Genomic DNA, 18,860 nt, shown 5'->3' with positions numbered 1-18,860 from the left:
ACAATTTTGTGCGATTTTTTTTTAGATTTTGTTGCTGGCTACAAAATGTGCCGCCAAAATGTAATTTACTTAATTTGTTGGCCTGAAAAAGGTTTCCGAAGTTTCCAAAAATTGTGTACACCAAACCAAAGTATATAACGGAAACGAAATCGAAACCGTAACCAAATCGTGGCTTATACATATATCGCTATGGTTCATGTTCATTCGAAATGAATTAGTTAATCATATAAAGTTAGTATATCGTACTATCGTAAGTGTATACGCGACACATAGTCGATTGTGAAATTTTCTCGTTTCCCAACTTTGTATGTTTCCACCGCGTATTACATTCATATATGTATGTTTTTTGCTTTGCTTGACTTTACTTTTGCATTTCTTTTGGTTTTCTTTAATTTCGTTTCATATTCTGGTAAATAGTAATGTGTAAGTTTTAGAGGGGGGCGGGACATCGGGTTGTTTTGGGTAATTGGGTGTCGTTTCCTATTGTTAGTACATATTCTTATAAATTTAAACTGTGTGTGAAGTGACTTGAATTGTTCTTCTTCCAGCTTCTAATAGAAGCGGAAGGGGTGTCGTGGTGTCAAGTTGGAATTTTGAAAATATATGCGGCGTCTGCTGGCCTACAATTTCGCTTACATTGCACTTATCAAAAATGTATAAATTAATGTGTGTTAAAGTCTCAACTTAGGATAAATTATGTTAAATCGTATTTATGGATACGCGGGTTTTCACTTTCTCTCTGTCCTCGATCCGCTCCGGATGATTGGGAACCGGATTATATTTTCTTGAGCAGGTATTCCCATCGTACACGAACCGGAGCAGGTCTCTCCTCCTACCACTTAGTTTACAATTACATTTATAAAAGTTATCTCTAAAGTTGTTTGTACTATTGCTTGGAAATCATTCCGGTCTATTGTTGTATTGTAACTGAAAGTATTAATTTTTCTATATTCTTCACAATTTACGCTCTTAATTGAACTTAAATGAATTTTCTGGTTTAAATTTTGGTTTCACGATAAATTTCGATCGTTTGCATCCATCAACCGAAACGATGCATTTCCCCACCCAGCTCTCATTTTGATGCATTTCCTTTTTTCTGAGAGGGAATTGGGCAGGGTGGTTATATTTTCCTAAAGTCGATCTCTTGTCAATCCTAAAGGTTGGCCGAAACGCTTTAATTCGTTTGAAAAGTTGTAAGCAAAGAACCCTTTACACACCGCGGTGTGTCCTTGTTTCCTGTTGTCCGTGTTTTCAGTGTATTTCCATCGTAATCGCTCGGTTATACAATGTTCAGCTCAAAGGAATATACATACTTATATATACAAGTTGTGTCGTCAGAGTGGCTGTGTGCGTGTTCTTCTGTGTGGTACATAATCAATTTTAAATTTTGCTAATTTTTACTAGTTCTTTCCCATCATCGACTAAAGAAACGATTACGATGCTGCCAACTCAAGATATCTGTGTGGGAGTGTGAGTGTGTGGGGTGTAAGTGTGTGGTGTGTGGGTGGGTTGTGTCTGAGTGTGTTTAGGGATAGGAAGTAGCACAAAAGTGGGAAACGGCAGGTTTCCCCCTTCGTTTTTTTTCGAAAGTCTTATAGTTTATCTGCGATCGATCGCACATGCTCCTGATTTTAGTATACGAATGCATGTGAGTCCACACAGATCGCCTCTTTGGGGAGGGGGAGGTCGAGAGTTCTTAAATGTAGTTTCGCTCTATACCTAATTGCCACCTCTTCAGTATGCCGTTCTCTTAGTTCATCGCTCATCACGCTCCGCTCAGCGGTGAGTCGGATACTTAGTTCATCGCTTCTAAATCTAAATTAAATGTAGCATAGTTTATGCAAGTGTCGTGTGTGTGAGTGTCTGTGTTTTCAAAGTACATTGATAGATGAGCAACTCAGCGCTTTATGCGTATGTATAGAGAGGTTTTTTGTTTTCGGGGTATACTCGTACATATATATGTATATGACCTGGTGTATCTATATCCAAACCTTTTTGTCTTCATCTCTACTCTAAATCATCAATTTCCCATACATAATGACGTGACTAAATGGAGATTTACGTTAATTTTCATTCGTTTACATACTAGAACTAAATACGTACATATTTATCGCTTACTTAGGTAGTCAATTACAACTTTTTTGCTAGGGCGTAAAGGATTGGGGGTTCGAAAGTCTGGGTCCTGGGATTCTTTGATTGAGATTTGCGATCGATTTCCACAGCATTATGGTTGGGCAAGCTCAAGGAATTCCATCGGAGGGACAGTGTGACCAGGCCAAAGTCTGAGGCAGTTTTGGTTTTTGGTTGCTTTCCGGTCTATTTGGAGCCCTTTCTCATCGTTTACGTTCGCGTTACCGCTCTCGCGTTCACCATCGCTTAGTTTTTTTTTTGTTGTTTAATTTGTTTATACTTTTTACACGTTTAATTTTCATTTATACAATTTTTATTTATAATTTCTTCCTCTTCGTTTGCTTTAGTTACATAAAAAATTAACAGTTTTTATTTTTTGGTATTTTCTTTTAGTTTTTCGTTTTTGTTTTCATTGTTACTTGAAGGCACTTTAGATCGGACGTTGTGGCCCCATTTCAAAATTTGCTATTCACTTGCTCAACTCGTGTATCACGTTGCTGCTTGCTGCTTCTGTTGTGTGTTGCATGTTGCTGTTGCATGTTGCTCGAGTGCTATGTAGAGACGTGGTCGCAAAAAAACAAATTAACAACAAAAGCCTAATCCAAAGTTGTTCGAAACTCTGCCGAAAGTTACGTTCGAAATGTTACCGAAATCCTTGGTTCGAAACTTGTCCTTTGCCTTGTCTTCTTCTGTTTTCATTTTGCTTCTCTCTCTCGCCGCTTTATCTTTTGCTTACTTCTTGCTTGTATTGCCTTGATTGCTATGGTGCGAAACGGATCTGGATGTCCTGGAGTTGTCCGGCCCGCGATTTGCCGATCTTCTGGCGATCTAACGGACTGGACACTTTGGTTTTATTTTCGAGGCTTGATAACCACCAACTCTTTGGCCCGGTCTATGGATTGGAGTTCAAGGGTAAGGAAATCGGGAAATCTGGACCGAGTTGAGCACAACCTTAGCTGAAAGGGATTGCAGTTGCTTCCAAATGCTCGGTGAATCGTTAGCAAATCTCAGAGTTGGGTTTTGGGTTTTCATACATACATATACATATATATGCGGGACAATTAATGGAGACATGGCGAATTTTGTAAAACTAAAATATTGGGGCAAATGGGTTAGGATTCATAGCGTTACCTTTATAGTGTTCGTCGCTTCAGTATTTCTTTTTCTTTACATACACATCTTAATTTTAAGTCGGTCTTAGCCCCACCAAAAACCTTGACTGGTTTCGTTTTCATACATCTAAACATTTACAGAGACGTGGGGGAACATAAATTTAGTTTTTTTTTCTTCGTTTTTCGCTTTCCTTTTTCGGATTTCTTTTTAATATAGAGAAAACCCGATCATACATTTGTCACCTTTTTCGTTTTGCTCCGAACCGCAGTTAAGAATTTTATTTAATTTCGTTTGCTCTTCAGCGATTTTTGTTTTTATGTGTTTTTGAATTTTGAAATCTGCTGCTGCGATGATTTTGAATTTTGGTTTTTTGCTTATATTGGTTTCAATTGTCAGCAAGCTCTGGGAACCGATTTGCATTAGTTCCTGGCACTGCCTCTGTTGTTGTTGTTGACTAGTCATGTTCATCTTCCGCTACCTCTTTCTGCAACGTCATCCCTTCCCTTCTCTGCACTTTAAATTAACAATTTAAGGCAGATTTTCCACAAAACCCGAACTGAGGGAACCTAAAAGTTTGCTTTCTGCAGTATCCGTGCCCGAGTCCAAGTCTGAACGGATCGGATCAGATCGGTGCGGATGAAACTTAAGCTTAGATAAGGTTAACTACCAGGAGATGTATCGAAACTAGCGATTTCACGCATAATTTTGCTCGTAATTTCTAAATGTACAATGTTTTCGTATTAAATTTATTTAAATGTAAGTTTGTTTGTCTTTTTTGGTTTTGCTTTCCCTTTTTTTTGTTTAATTTTTTTTTTCGTATTTTCATTGATTTATTTACGTTCTTAAAGATAAGGCGCGAAGGTGCTTAAAATAAGCTTGTACTTTTTCTGATATTTTCCCAACACGTTTTTCAAAAATTTCCTTCAGAGTTTCCCATTTTATATTCTCCCTTCCGGTCGTCCACTGCTTACTTCCCGTCTACTGCTTTCCCGAACTGCTTGCAGACGTATGTACTGCTTGCCGAGCGGAAATGCCCTGCTTTCGCTTACATCTTAAGTTTTTGCTTACGAAATTTTGTATTCCAAAATTTTGTAATTTTGCATATAATTTTTGGATTTTGAATTCGTAATTTTCACGATTTTAATTTTTTTAATCCTAAAGTTTTTCTTTTACGTTTTGTTTTTTGGTTTTTTTGTTTTGGTTTTTTTTTGTAAATTTGTCCTGAATGTTTACACCGAGAGAGAATTATCCAAACATGGCCGAGAGGTTTTCAAATTTTGTTATTTCATTTAGTTCATTTCGAGATTGGTTTTCGTACATCCTTGTTTTTCTAGTTGTCAATATCCTTGATGGGCTTTCAAACGCGTTGTGATTCATTGAAAAGTACAATTGTTTTTCCTTTCTTGAAAGGAGAAGTAAATAGAATCGAATTAAAATTAATCTGAAAATGTTTTTATAGAATGCTGCCTCTTAAATATAAAGCTAACTTTAATTTTGATCGTATTTTTATGTGCAAGCAATTCAGTCTTCGGAAGAATCAAAATCGCAGACCAAATTTTTTTGTTACTTCCCATTGTTTTTGTTATCCCAGCTAATTTTAGTTGCCAAACTGCTAAATGCTGAATTTTATTGTGTGTGTCCGAAACTGCAATTTCCCCACTCAGATATATATATATATATTTGAATCTGGTATACAAGTATATATCCGTGTGCGTGTCTGTCTGTGAGCGAGTGTGTGTTGTATGTTTACATAGGAACATTACCGAAATACGTTTTACATTTAATTTTACACTTATACCTAAAAATGTCCTTTTTTTTACGGTCTGCGAAATTTGATTCTGGCCGGAAGGACACTGAACTGCTTACAGCGCGTCTGTCGTCACGTTTGGTTGTCATTTCTATCTGAATGTTCGCCCGAATCCACGTCTGAGATTTATCTTTCATTTTTTATTTCCGAAATTCACGCCAAAGTCTAGGCCGAGAGTTGTATTCTTCATTTAGGTTTTCTTCATTTATTTGTTTTTTTTTTTTGTGTTTTGCATTTATGCAAAATGTTTTTCGTTTTCTTGTTAGTTTGCAGCGCTTTTGCTTTTGAGCCGAAAGTTATACTTGTTCATTTCTCTTACGTATTTATATCTAAGCCGAAAGTGTCCTTCGAAATTCTATCACTTGATTGTAATGTTTCCTTACCTCCTTCTGTATTTTTAATCTGAAAACTGGTGCTTGCTGATTGTGATTCCTGGTCTGGGCCTGCTTATTATGTGTGTATCTTGAAAATTATAAACTATAGGTAAGCTGTGATGCATCTGTGAACTGATCCTCTTCTCTAGTTGTTGTTGTTGTTGGCTGAACGGCATTAGGTTGTTGTGGCTACTGTTGGTTGTTCTTCTGTCTTAGGTGGCTGATGATGAGTTCTATTTAATGTATCTTTTGGGTATGCTGTATATCTTGTACCTAGCTTAGTTGAGTTTGAGTTTTGAGTTTGAGTTCGTCTCGTGTCTGTCTGTTCTTCAATGTATTTGCGGTTTGATTCTGATTCTGCTTCGTGTGGCTGACAAAATATAAATCAATTACGGCGACTGCTAAACTATGAGTATGCATTTTAGTTGTTTCTCGTTACGATTATACTTATGCTGACATTCAATTTTGTAGTTACTCCGCTTTTGGGGAGACACCCTCATGTGTGTGAGGGTGTGAGTGTGTGTGTGTGTGGTGTGCGTAAATTAAACCTAAAGGCGGCGTTAGAGGATCTCCAACCGATCTGTCCCAGTTTGCACTTGGCCTATATGATGATGGTGTGAGTGAGTAAAAAAGCATACAAATATCATATATTTCTCGTACTGATTTTGGTTTTTGGAACAAACTGCGTATATATATATAGTAGTATATATATATATATATATATATGTAGGTGTGTCTGACTGATTTGTTTTGCTTTCATTCTGCTGTTTGCTGTTGTTGTTGCTCGGGTTGGCTTTTTGGTTCCTGCTTAACATTTAATTGAGACTTTTGCTGCATATTCGCTGAAGATCATTTTATTTCGACTGATTTTAGTTTTGTTTTTTCTTTTGCTTTGTTTGTTTTTTTTTTTTGTATTTTTTTTTGGTTTTGTAATACATATTTAAAATAGCAACTACCATTATCTTGTATTTATTATTATTTGGTTTTTGCTTGCATCGAGTTTATTTCCTTATATAAGTAATAAGTTATATATATTTATAGGGTTCTTTGTGGATCGTAATGTGGGGGTCTGAGTGTGATGTTTGTGTGCTGGGGGTTTTTTCTCTTTAGGGTGTAGGGGGCCAGGTTGCTGACCTTGAGCCAGGCAATTTTCTCTCTGCATTTCCCGCTAAAGAAAATGCTACGCAGACGGTCTCCCTCTCGCTCTTGCTTCTTTACTCTTTACTTTCCTTTATTTTTTAGTTTGTTGCTTGGTTTCCGGATTTTCATTACTCAGTGTACATTTAGAACATTTGTTAGCTATGCTGAAATACGGATTACGACGTCTAGAGTATGTATTTTATCTTTATATATATGTCTAATTATATATATATATATATGTCTTTATATAGTTTCACTTATCGTATTAATGTTACCGGCACTATTGTTCAGAACTAAGAATTGTTCAATTTCCCATAACGATTGAATGCCTCAAATCAGGCGGATAATGCTTTCGAAACTTTGTTGATCTAACTGAAGGACTCGACTCACTGAATTCAAATCAAACTAGTCTCACATATAAAAGATTGCTTTATACATGTGTGTGAATGTGTGTTGTATGTTTATATATATAGATTGGTTGCTCCATCCTTAATACATTCTTCGTTGCTCCTACTACTTCCGCTTCCTGCTCCTTCTCCTTGCTCCCGAACTAAATAGAATCTTTGTATGAACCATGAACTTAAAACACTCTGCTCTACTTTGCTATTCTTCCTGGCTGCTGCTGATGCTGCAGCAGCTGTTGTTGTTGTTGTATTCGAACGAACTGAGAAGATGATGCTCAACTGAAAACTGGCTGGAAAAACTGCGGCACCAGGACCCCCTTGACTTGATTAGGAGGACGCACTGGCACCGTTTTGGCTTGTCTATTTCACTATTGGTAACTTAAATGGTAAATTGTTTCTGTGAAAGGCAACTGTTGCGCGTAGAGGCCGCAGCTTGGTTGTCCAGAACTCGATTCGGGAGGATTATAGGATCGTGGGAACTTGGAATTTGAATTGGGAATTGTTTTTTGTAAGCTGCGACTCCCGCTCGGTTTGTTTGTCGTTTTGCTATATTTAGTTGTATATGCTATTGTAAAAAATATCATTATAAATACTTTTGTTTATCGGTTGCTTACGTTTACGGCTCTCGTTACGCTTTGGGTTACGGTTACGGTTACGGTTAGCTAACTGTTACCTTAACGCCTACTGTGGTTGCTGTTACTGTGTTTTTTGTCGCTCTCGCTGTTCTGTTACTGTTGTTCGCTTTTGATTTGATCGATAGCATCCGCTATATAAGTTCAATATATAGCTAGTACAGCTAGCGATGGCTCTGTAAACTTATACATTATAAAATATCTGATCACATTTGTTTGCAGTCTCTGTATAAATATTGTTGTTTCATTTGTGTTCGCTTATCGCCTTCGTTTTACGTTAAATTACTTTACATATTGTACACATGCCACGCCCAGTTGTATATGGGGCGTCCGGCATGCCGCCTTTCGCACTTTCTCTCTCTATCTCTCGCTCTCTCTCTCTATCTGATAAATCATAGGTCGGGGCGATCGATCGAAACCTGGATCGATGGCCGAGAAGGAAAAACGTTTAACTGAAAATCGATATTTGTTGTTATTGGCTCGTTGGAATTGCGTTTTTCGTTTGCTCCTACAGTTGTTTTACATAAAATTTCGTGTAGAATTTTGACAAACGTCTAACCCCGTTCCTGGCTGGATATTTGCGAGTATTTTGTGTATATAGTATATATCTGCATATCCGATATTCGGGGGCTAATGCAACATGGCTGCTTGCTTCTTGGTGGTTGCCAATGGGTGCGATTTCGTTTTGGTTGTACTTCAGTTTGACGACGGCTGGTGGCGCGCCTTTAATCCTCGAAGGATTACAAAGGGCGCCCAGTGGGAAATAATAATAATATTGCTGGGCTATTGTCTGGGGGCTGTCTTGGGTCCCCCGTCTCGATATGCGTTTTGTCAATTTTCACCTGTTTATTGCTGCTGCTGCTGCTTCATCTGCATCAATGCATCTGTATATCTGTAACTATTTGCTTTATTGTGTGTGAGAGTAAACCAAAGGAGTTTTGCAGTTCGATTCGCAGGCCATGGCACGCCCCGTCCATATACCTTGGATATGATATAATACCATCAATTTATGGGCCAGGAATGGAGCCAGTTAAACGCACGCAAAGTTTTTGTGGCTCATTGATTTAATTGATTGAGTGGCTGCCGTAAGAGAATTGTGAAACAAAGGGTATTTTTTTTATCACTTATTCTTGTTGTCTATGTGAGTCGATCTGAGTGTGACTCCCGCTGGGCTGGGCGACATGCTTAGTCCCTGGTGGGACTGGGATTTATCCGGATCCTGGACAGGCACACGGTTTCCATAATGTTTTGATTGTGGCTACTCGTCGTCGCTTCTCTGTTCCCTCGGGTTCAGCAGGCAGGCATCTTCTTCGGGGGCTTCTTCGTCGTCACTGTTTCATTTATTTGATTTTTACTGGCGGCGGTCCTTGTGGAACCGCCATACTATGGGCAATTTCTTGTGATGGCGTGGCCTGCAGTCGCAGGTTCGGGATAGATCCCATCCCGGGGGCATGTCTTTAAAGAGGAGGTCATGGGCACTCAGATCTTCTCCTGATTCGTAAATGAAAACATAATTGTTGCTGTTGTCGTTAATTGCTAACTGAAGACCTCGGTGAACGAACTAAAAGTTTTGGCTTATTTGGCTAATTGGCTATTGCTGCGGTTGTTGTTGATTGATTTCGTTTCAGTATAAAAATATAAATCGTTTTATAAAAGTTATTGGTTGCTGTTGCTTATTGGTATTGTTATTATTATTAATTTTATTATTATTTTACTTTGTCTGCTTGTTGCATTGTATTGTACTATAAATTATCCCGGTTCGTGCGTGGCACGCTCGTCTATTGCAAATGAAACTGTGGCATAAAATCTGATTACCGATTCCCGAATCGAGCTCGGTCAAAATTCAACTATAAACACTTATGGATTAGTTTTGGTATTGGTTTATATGTATATATATTTATATTTGTATTCGGTCATGGGTAAATATTCAGTTATTCAGTTATATTCTGTGTAAAATTTGAACTGAGGATGGCTTAAAGACTCAACACAAAGGAATATGTATTCTCTCTTTCTCTCCTATATACCTCGATCCCTATATGTATGTATATATAGCGTATATATCTTTGATATGTGTAGACAACCCAAAAAAAGTTGCTGCTGGAAGTGCTCTGTGTTGTTGTTGTGGTTACCGATCATCTCCGTATTGTCGCTTCTAATTGGGCTTCGTTTCTTTCGTTTTTTTTTTCGATTTTTTCGATTTTTTGTTTGGTTTTATCGCTTTGTATATTTGAGTAAAAAAATTTATTGTTTTGGTTGTGGAAAACTGTGAGAGATTAACTCAAAAATATCACATACGAGTTGCGTATGTTTCCCTGGCTATTGTTGGCTGTTAAAACTAAATGGCAAATTCTCCTCATTCCTGTCTTCACTGTTATCGGTTACTTAGGTATTTTATCGTTGTTGTTTTTTGTTTTTATTATTTGGTTATCGTTTTTGTTTGGTGTTTTATGCAACTTTCACTTTATATTTTTATACTTTTTCATGTGCTTTTTGTTCGATGATGTTGTTGTTGTATATATATCAATTTGAATTTCGAATTTCCATGGGCAATATATTTGCATTGCGGCCGAAATGTTGGGTTTACGTCATAAGCCAAAAGTTTTAACATCTCCCTTCATAAACTTCAAAACTAAGGATGCGTAAGATTGATTCCTGATTGATCAACTGAATAAATACTATTAGTTACTCTGTCTGCTGTTTTGCAGAATTGCTCTGGCAAGAATTTTGATCATTAAACTAAAGTCCGTTGGTGCGAGCGCACAGTGCATGCCGAAAGTATACGCACTGTGGGCCGCTCTATTGCAGTTTGTTGAACAGAAAGGTGTGGTGCAGGTGGTACTGCACCACTTTGTAATCTCCTATCTCCTCTTCTTCTCCTTCGTCTGCTTCCTCCTACGTCTTTTTCTGATTCTTCCTACGCCAAATAAGTGATAAAAAGTTTACTTCCAAACGGATGTGTTTTGTTCGGTTTTTCGATATTAATTTTAGGGCCAAAAAGTTGTTGGAAATTTTGAGAATCGCGCTTGCTACTAAAAAAACGCAATCATTTTCTTTTTTTTTTTAATATTTATCGCCGTGTTAATAGATTTGTTTTCGTTTTCATTTATCGTTTTTTGTTCTGTGTTTTTTTCGCTTTTATATTATACCAAAACTGCAAATTTATGTGTGCTTTTATTTTAGTTTGTCTTCTTATTTGCTTCGCTTGTGATCAGATGTCTTTCAAACCAAGGATGTTTAACTAACTTAAGGTTAAGTTTAAGTTGAAGTTACGAATAGATTTGCTTTGATTTTTACCATGGAGTAATGTACCCTACGTGTAAGTTTGACTGATTTGCTTCAGTGTTTTTGTGCGTGTGTGGGCCTGCCAAAGGGGATCTGCTTGATATATATACCGATTTGGATTTGGCACATGTCCTATCTCTATCCCCCTATCCTTCCTCATCTTCCTTCTGCCGGGAACCGTTCTGCGCGCATTTTCAATGCAGTAAAGCTATGAGTGACTTATGGCCTGGCCTTGGCCAGATTTACCATTTTTCTTGGGTGGCTCAGGGGCTGGTTCAGAGTGGGTTGGGGTCGCTTATGCTTAAACTGTAGTAATATTTTAATTACGTGTATGTAGTTGTATTTAAATGTCGCTATGTACAATTCTGATCGATTTCTGTTATTGGTTTTCATTTTTGTTTCTTGTATTTCTGTAATCAGTAATCAGTAATCGGTAAGTTTGGGTATTTGTTTTTCTTTTGGTTTGCTTGGTAATCTGCGGTATTGATGCTTTTAAAATCTAGTTAAAATTGCATATGGCTGCGTCTGCTTTTATATTTTGGTAATTGGTTTACTTGTAGTAGGTATATACTTATCTCGCCTTTCATCTCGCTATCGCTTTCATCGTTTGCGTCTCGATTAGTCCAGTAATCGTTATCGTGATCGGTTGCTTGCAGTGTTTGATAATGCCTTGAGTTTGCTTGATCCTTGCTAATTGACCAACACTGGTCACATATGTCTCTGATTGGCTGGGTTTCCGTTTCCGGCTTTCGTTCTCCGTCCTGGTTTTCTGCTTCTTTTGCTGCTGCTGCTGCTCCACTTAATCTATATGCTTAGGCTAACATAGTTCCTGGGTGTAAACTGTACCTGGCGACACACGGCAGCAGCAGCACGGCCGGCGAAAACGAGGAACGAACTTGCTCTTGGCCTATGGCTGATCCTTGACGGATCTTTTGTGTTCTTTTAGAATTTACCAACACCGAAAGGTTGCTCTGGAGAAACTAAACTCTATTCGCGTTCTTTTGGCTGCTCGAGAAGACGGAGGCCGAAGGGTGGTGGGCTTGGTGGCTTGAAGACTGCCGCGGCTGCTGTCCGCGGACGCCAGGATTTGCTGCCGCTTGGTTTGCGTCGTTCGATTAAGATGAATTATGGAAATTTCGCTTACCCTTCTCGTCTCTGGGCTCCACCGAGTAGTTGAGTTGTTCATTTATTTGTAGTAGATATTGTGGTAATTGGGTTAGTGAGGTGTGTGAAGGTGGTGGTGGTGGTGGTGTTGTAGTTGCCAATCAGTTCCAATTTTGCGGTGACAATTGCCGAAAGCTTCTGACGGAGTTTGGGGGAGAGTTGAACCAAAAAGAGGGTGCTTTAAAGGTTGCCAAAAGGTTGAAAGGGATATTTTTTTGTTTGTTTTGTAATTTTGGTAAATAAAAATCCAAGCGCCGTCATTTGTTTTGTTTTCTGTTTTCTCAATTAATTTCGCTTTTATTAACCAATTATCGTTTGAGGCGGACCCTTTGGTGGCCCGCCCCAATGAATTGTTGACTTAAGTTTAAGTATGTATGTTTATGTTTAGTATAAATGTATGAAATATGTAAGTTGCATTATATATACGCAAGTGTAAGTGTGCTCAAGTGTCAATTGTTGGTACGCAAGTATGTTATATCGGTTCATTCGCCTTCCTTTTGAGGTAAAAACTTATGTGTGGAACTGAACAGAACAGAAAGGTTTGATTGCTCAATTTGGTAATAATTTTTGTCCTGAATTTCGACGGGTCTAGATATTGTTTCTTTTTCGTGCTATTTCTCAAATTTCGCTTATAGATAAAATTTCGCCTAAAGTTTTTGTTAGCCAAACGTTTATTGTTAATTCGCCTTAAATTGCCTAAATGGGGGTTCGTCTCTCAATAATTTTGCTCGTCTCGCAATTGTCAATTAACTATTTTTACATCAATCAATAATTTCGTATGGCGACCTCTCGATGCGAGGTCGCACATATTGGTTTTATCCGAAACAATAATGCAGTTAGTTCGATTTTTAGGTTGTTGTTAGTTACTTTTCTATCACAAAATCAGTTACAATTGTATTTAAATCAATTTCATTTTCAATTCATTTTTATATTTTTAAATTTTCAAATTTCATCTCCATTGCCAAAAGCCACTTCCTTCGTAAATTTTGTAAAGGCATTAACAATCAACGCGTCTCTCCTTGAATTTCGACTTCTGTCTGCTGTGAATTTTGCTTAAACTCAGGGGTTAAAGGGAACTCAACGGGTTAAAAGCGATAAACTTAAACTTCAGCTCGATTAGCGAATGCCTCGTCTGCCTCGTCAGCTTCTGCTTTGTACGTTTCCCTAAATACTAATTTCGCAAATGCAATTTTTGTGTTCTTTTCAGTTATCCAAACTTCAATTTCAATTTCAATTCAATTTTAATTTCGATTGAAATAATTTCAATATCTTCTCTAACTCGCCTTAGATTAGGAAACTCACCGTCTTATACGCGACTAATTTTGCCATAATTATGCCAAAAATGCGATTTTGCTTAAAAACTCGCTTAGTTTTAATTTGGTTTTAGCTAAAATTCAACTATTGTTCAATAATTTCGTGATCATTGGTGGTGGCCGAAAGGTTTGCTGGGGTTCGACGATCTCCTCGTCTCCATCTTCTGCTCCTTATATAGCGGTGTCTTCCCATCTAATCTAAACTCCAACCTGAGGGCGCTAGGGTTCCGTTCCGGACGGGGGGGCTGGGGTGCTGGCCAAATTAGGTAACTGACAAACTAACTAACTACTGGCTGGCTGGCTGGTTGACTGGTGAAGCTCCTGCAGGAGCAATTGTTGGGCCGAAATACTAAATTTCGCTTCGTTCGTTTCAGTCGAGGAATATGGTTTTGTTCTTTGCCGAATTTTTGTTTCTTAAATGTTTAGCATGCTTCGATGATGTTTGTTTGTTGTTGTTGCAGTTGATGATGTTGTTTGCTGTTGCCGTGATGCAGTTGCAATTTGAAGATGGTAGACATTTGCAACTGCAGAAGCAACAGGGTTTGCCCGCCCCTTGGCCCCTAAAAAGTCGCCGGGCGGAGAGCAGGCAAACATATCCCTCTAAACCCGCCCACTTTCCATGCTGAGTCTGCTGTGCTGATGAGTGAGAAGTGCATGATCGATCTCAGCCAGCCAGATGTTTTGGAATAATAGTCACAGTATATAATACTTAATTAAAATCAAGAAGAATAAAAAACCATATTTATAAATTGTATTTTTTGGTGTTTCGTGTATATTTTGTTTTGTTGCAAGTCAAGGCCAAGTAAAGTAAATTAATTAAACTAAACGTTAACTTAATTAAACGTATAAATTATTTACATAAATAACAGACTAGTGTGTGGTGTGTGTTTTGTGATGTGTGTGTGTGTTGATTATTCTATAAAATTAAGACGCACGTTCGTGTGTGACGCACAAAAGGATAAGAATTGATTAAAAATAAATCGTATTCAAAGGATTCATGTTAACAATTAACTTTGGTCGAAGGTCTTGCATAACGTATTGTAAATTATAAATTTAACTACCCTAACGCCCGCAGCTCGTACAAATTACTTTGGCTCTCGCTCGTTCGCTCTGCTTTTTTAAAATCTAAATACTTTTTTTCTTAATTTTTTTTTTTGTAATTTTTTGTTTAGTTTCGCTTAATAGACATCGAATATATGCTTAGCGCTTAAAAGGGGGATATAGCAACCTTAACTTTCGTGTGTTTTTTAATATTAAATCCCTATTTCCGGTCGTCAGAGCTGCGCCTGCTTTTGTAAAGCAGTGCGCAAGCTGTGAGCGCTCGATATGGGGCGGAAAACTGCTTACCGGAAAGTCGGTCAGCCAAGCAGTGCTTGTTCCTGTTTGGCAGAGCGACTTTCGCTCTCTCAAATGAACACACACTTTGTACCGTTATGAGCGTGTGTGTGTGTTAGGTGTGTGTTTGTGGAATGCTTTCGTGTGTGTGTGTGTGTGTGTGTGTGTTTAGTGTGTCAACTTTCGGTAGATCATTAAGACGGCTCAACTATTTGATAAATATTATTCATACGTATACGTAATCTGCTGTAAATATTTTCAAAAAAATTTCAACTAACAAACCAACGGCGAGTACAGTTTACACTGCCTGTAAAGTACGCTCGGTATGTGGGTGTTCTCAGGTGTGTGGCTCAGGTTTCATCAATTTGCACTATTTCACATTAGATTAAGACTTTTGCTGCTGCTCTACATGCTATGTTTCAGTTTTGGTAAATGTAAGAGGAGTCAGTGGAGGATCGATCTCCCTGGTTCTCTTCACATTCTAGTCGCTCATTTGCTGAGGTTCAGTGTTATTTGGTAATGTGTCTGTGTGTGTATGTGTTTCTTCTGGTTTTTTGGAAATTTTTGAAAAAATATTTTGCTTTGCTTCTAAACGCGTTTTCCTTACGATCAAAAAACTCTATCAAGTTCATCTAAATTCCGATTTTCAATGTGTTCTTTTTGTTGTGTGTTTCTTTTCGGTCGGGGAGAGTTGGTCATATCATATCCAGTCGTGCTTCTTACGCAGATTTAGCCTTTTAACTTTGGCTTGCGCTTCGCCTTCGAATGGCTGCTGCCGGGCCTGGAGTGGCTGGTGGTACTGGTGCTGGTGCTGGTGCTGCTGCTGCAATTGGTGGTGTTGGCCGGACTGATGGGCGGTGGCATTCCCATTCCCGTATGCGTATGCGGATGCGGATGCGTATGCGGCGGATGCAACAACGGCAGCGGCAGTGGCGGCAGGCTCGGCAGCGCCATCTCCTCCACTTATTCCAGCTGCTCTAAAAAATTGGGCGACTTGAAGTACTCGGGCACGGGATCGTCCATGCGCGAGATGATCTTGTATATGGACTTCTTCCACGACTGCTCGGTGTCTTTGCCACCCTGTATTGCACGGAAGAACTCCCGCAGTGTCTGTTCGACCACGAAGCGGAAATTCTGGGGTACCTGTGGACCGATTTGTTCTCGATTAGCGATTTGCTGGCTCCCAGTTGATTTCATCTGTTTGTTGTTGTTGTTAGTGGTTCTTACGGATTTGCCTACCGACTCGCGATCCAGCATCCACGCACCGTGTTTCGTGTGTGTGTGCATGAAGGATCGGTTCGGGCAAGGACATTGATTGGGTCATGTGTTAAGTGTTAGTGGGTGTCATGGGTGGTTGGTTTTTGGGCGTGGTTATTGGCATACCTCAATGTGGTTATTGCGATTGTAGTGCAAATTGAGCACGCGATACAATTCACTATCTCCAGCAATCAACAGATCATCGGGTGTCTTGATGCCTTCGGTGACAGCTTGTCGTGCATATTTCTCCATTTGTATGTAGTAGAATTCTCTGCAGATGCGTAGATGAGGAATATGTTTGGATTGGTCAGTATTCTGGTTTGTTGATTTCTTAACTATTCTATGGTGTGGATTTTTCTTATTTTATTTTTGTTGTTCAGCATTCAAATTTACAAAAATCGTACAAAATCGCAAACGCAAAACGAAAGAATAAGTAAGGTTCGAACCAAGGCGGAGCGGGATTGGAGTAAAACAATAGGGGGGGAAAGTCGTAAAAAGTGGTAAACCAAATTCAAAGGAAATCGCTAATGCTTCTCTTGCTTGCTCTCACTCTCGCTCTGATTCTAGAGGTCCCTTTTGCTGGCTTAATGCATTATATTGGATCGCTGTTTGAGTATGACATTATTAATAATTCGCTGCATACTCTTAGGCGCGCCCCAGGTCCTTCTGGATGTGTGTGTCTGAGTGTGGGGGTGTGGCTCTAGGGCTGTGTGTGTCTGTGCGGGAGTGTGTAAAGAATTTTTAATAAATCTCAAATGTGCAGCAGTAGCAGCAGCAGCCGCTCGTCTCATGGTGGTGCAATAACAATTGCAAGTCGAGGCGGCATCTTCTAGCTGCGGTTTCATCCCATTTTCCGGCAGCTGCCTTGGGGGCTGGGGATTTAATTAGCAAGTGCAGCGAGCTGCTGCTACTGCTGCTGCTGCTTCTGCTGCTACTGCTGCGTCGCCTTGTTTAGTCAAGTGATTTGTGTGTGGGCTGCCATTCGCATGGGGGATATACCGGATACCGGAGGACCTTGTGGGGGTGGTGGCGATGGCAGATTCTGGGCTCTATATATATAGATATATTATGCCTTACTTGGCAACTGTAAGTGATTGCTTGTCTTCCGGCCTGACTGCTCTCCCTCCCTACCTCTCTTCCTCTCTATCTCTTTGCTCCTCGCACGGATCCTGCATTGTCTGGCGCGCGCACTAATTGTTGTCTTTACGCTGGAAATCCTTTGGCTCTGCCTCTCTGCCCCTTGACAACGCTCCGATAATCGCGCTAATTTCAAGATTTCCCAGTAGCAGCGACAAATGCATTTCTCATGTTGTGCGAGTGCCGCTCGTGTTGATTTTTCCAAACAATAAGCGCAGAATGCGCAAATAGAAAATCTTTTCCTTCTGGCCCCCCCAGACCCATTCGCTTTTTTTATAACAGCCAGCTCCCCGGAGGCGGCAGCACTTGAACAGCGGGGGGGGGATTGGATTGGGATTTGAAGCTGGCCGGGAATAATGAGGCTAGGGTGTTGGCTTGGCTTCGCTTTGCTTGGCTTAGCTTTGCTTGGCTTGGATTGGATTGGCCGAAAGAAAGGCATCGCTTGGGTGACAGCTCTCGCGCTCTGTCTGTGTGTGTGAATTTCACACAAGTCCATTGTGCGGCGGGTGTCCATAGTTATTAGGGATTGTTGGGATCTCATCCGTTCGCGCTTAGAATTGCGCGCTGAATTGCAATTAGCTTTGTGGCTGGTGTGGCAAGGGCTTGAGGCGATCCTTGTGCTCACACACACACTCATATGGGGCCGGGCAGGAAAAGGAAGCTGGGCGCTTTCGAATGCGCCACTTAATTTAGATAATAAGCCGTGCAAGTGCAGATGCAGATGCAGATTGCAATTGCGGCAGTTGCCGTTGCGGAATGCTGTTGCTGGCGTTGGGGCTTGACGGAAGTGCTAATTAGTTTGCATATTATTTTTCGTAGCCTATTTATTTGGGCCTCGCACCCACACACGTCGAAAGAGATACGGAGAGAGGGAGAGAGCCACTGAAACACTTGTTGAAAGGCAGGCAGGCGTTGCTTTGTCAAGAGCATTCATCTCACCACCCCGTTTTGCATGTGTGTGTGTGTGAGTGGTGTGCTCGTGTGTCTGTATGCGTGTCGATGTGTACTTGTGTGTGAGGAGGTGGTGCTTGTGTGCATGTGTCTCCTTCTTCGCTGCACCTTCTTTCTTCATCATCATCATTATCATTATCATCATCATCATCTTCTTTGCCGCTTCCGCAATCAATTTGCGAAATCGTATGCATTTCACGAATATGTTTATTAATAAGCTCACACATACTCACCCACACATATGCAGACATCTCTACCTCATACATTAATGAAGTAATTGGCAACACTTTGGTATTTGTATCTATATATAAGCATCTGTACACAAGTCATATACGTCTATATACATACAGGATGGAGCAAGTATCGTATCTGAGTGTGTCTGTGTTTTCGTCTGTGAGTGTGTCTCGTGAGTGTATGTGTTGTGTTCACATATACAAATGTATCGAAGTACAGCAAGAAGATCTTTTTCACGCGACGAGGAGAGCGGGGCTAGAAATGCGGGGGGAGGAGGGCGCGGAATGGGTGAAGCGCCAAAAGGACACTTAACCTCAAAAACAAAATAAAGGAAAGTGGCTTGATGAGAAACAAAAAGCGTAAAAAGAACAGCGGGAGATGTAGATGTGTGTGTGTGTGTGTGTGTGTGTGTGTGTGGGCGTATCCTTGAGCGCCTTTTGCCAGTAGGGTCCTGGCCATTGTGCTCGAGACTCTCAAGTAGCTGAGTGCAGCCATGAAAGGCGGCCGAAAGAAGCCCGCTGAATATATATGTATGTATATGCGCCGGCAAACAAACTAATTAGCCCGCCAGGACTCTGCTGAATGCA

The 18,860-nt window shown here is 39.9% G+C and overlaps 1 protein-coding gene across 9 annotated transcripts in view; it reads right to left on the bottom strand.

Moving 5' to 3' along the window:
- Positions 1–11,274: 11,274 nt before the first annotated feature.
- The window catches only part of pros (homeobox protein prospero), a 134,120-nt gene continuing 126,534 nt past the window's right edge, over positions 11,275–18,860 (bottom strand). For all 9 annotated transcript variants that reach the window (XM_086841191.1, XM_086841188.1, XM_086841186.1 and 6 more), the window contains 2 exons: positions 16,078–16,222; positions 11,275–15,837 (listed from right to left, as the gene is read on the bottom strand). In XM_086841191.1, the coding sequence (XP_086697317.1) occupies positions 15,658–15,837; positions 16,078–16,222 (325 nt within the window). In that variant the 3' untranslated portion in view covers positions 11,275–15,657. The remainder of the gene's footprint in view (positions 15,838–16,077; positions 16,223–18,860) is intronic.

This window comes from Drosophila serrata, unplaced genomic scaffold (genome assembly GCF_035046125.1).
Source record: "Drosophila serrata isolate PLE 108 unplaced genomic scaffold, ASM3504612v1 contig_110, whole genome shotgun sequence".
NCBI lineage: Eukaryota > Metazoa > Arthropoda > Insecta > Diptera > Drosophilidae > Drosophila > Drosophila serrata.
Note: the sequence above shows the minus strand (reverse complement) of the source record. Positions and strands in the feature narration are given on the sequence as shown.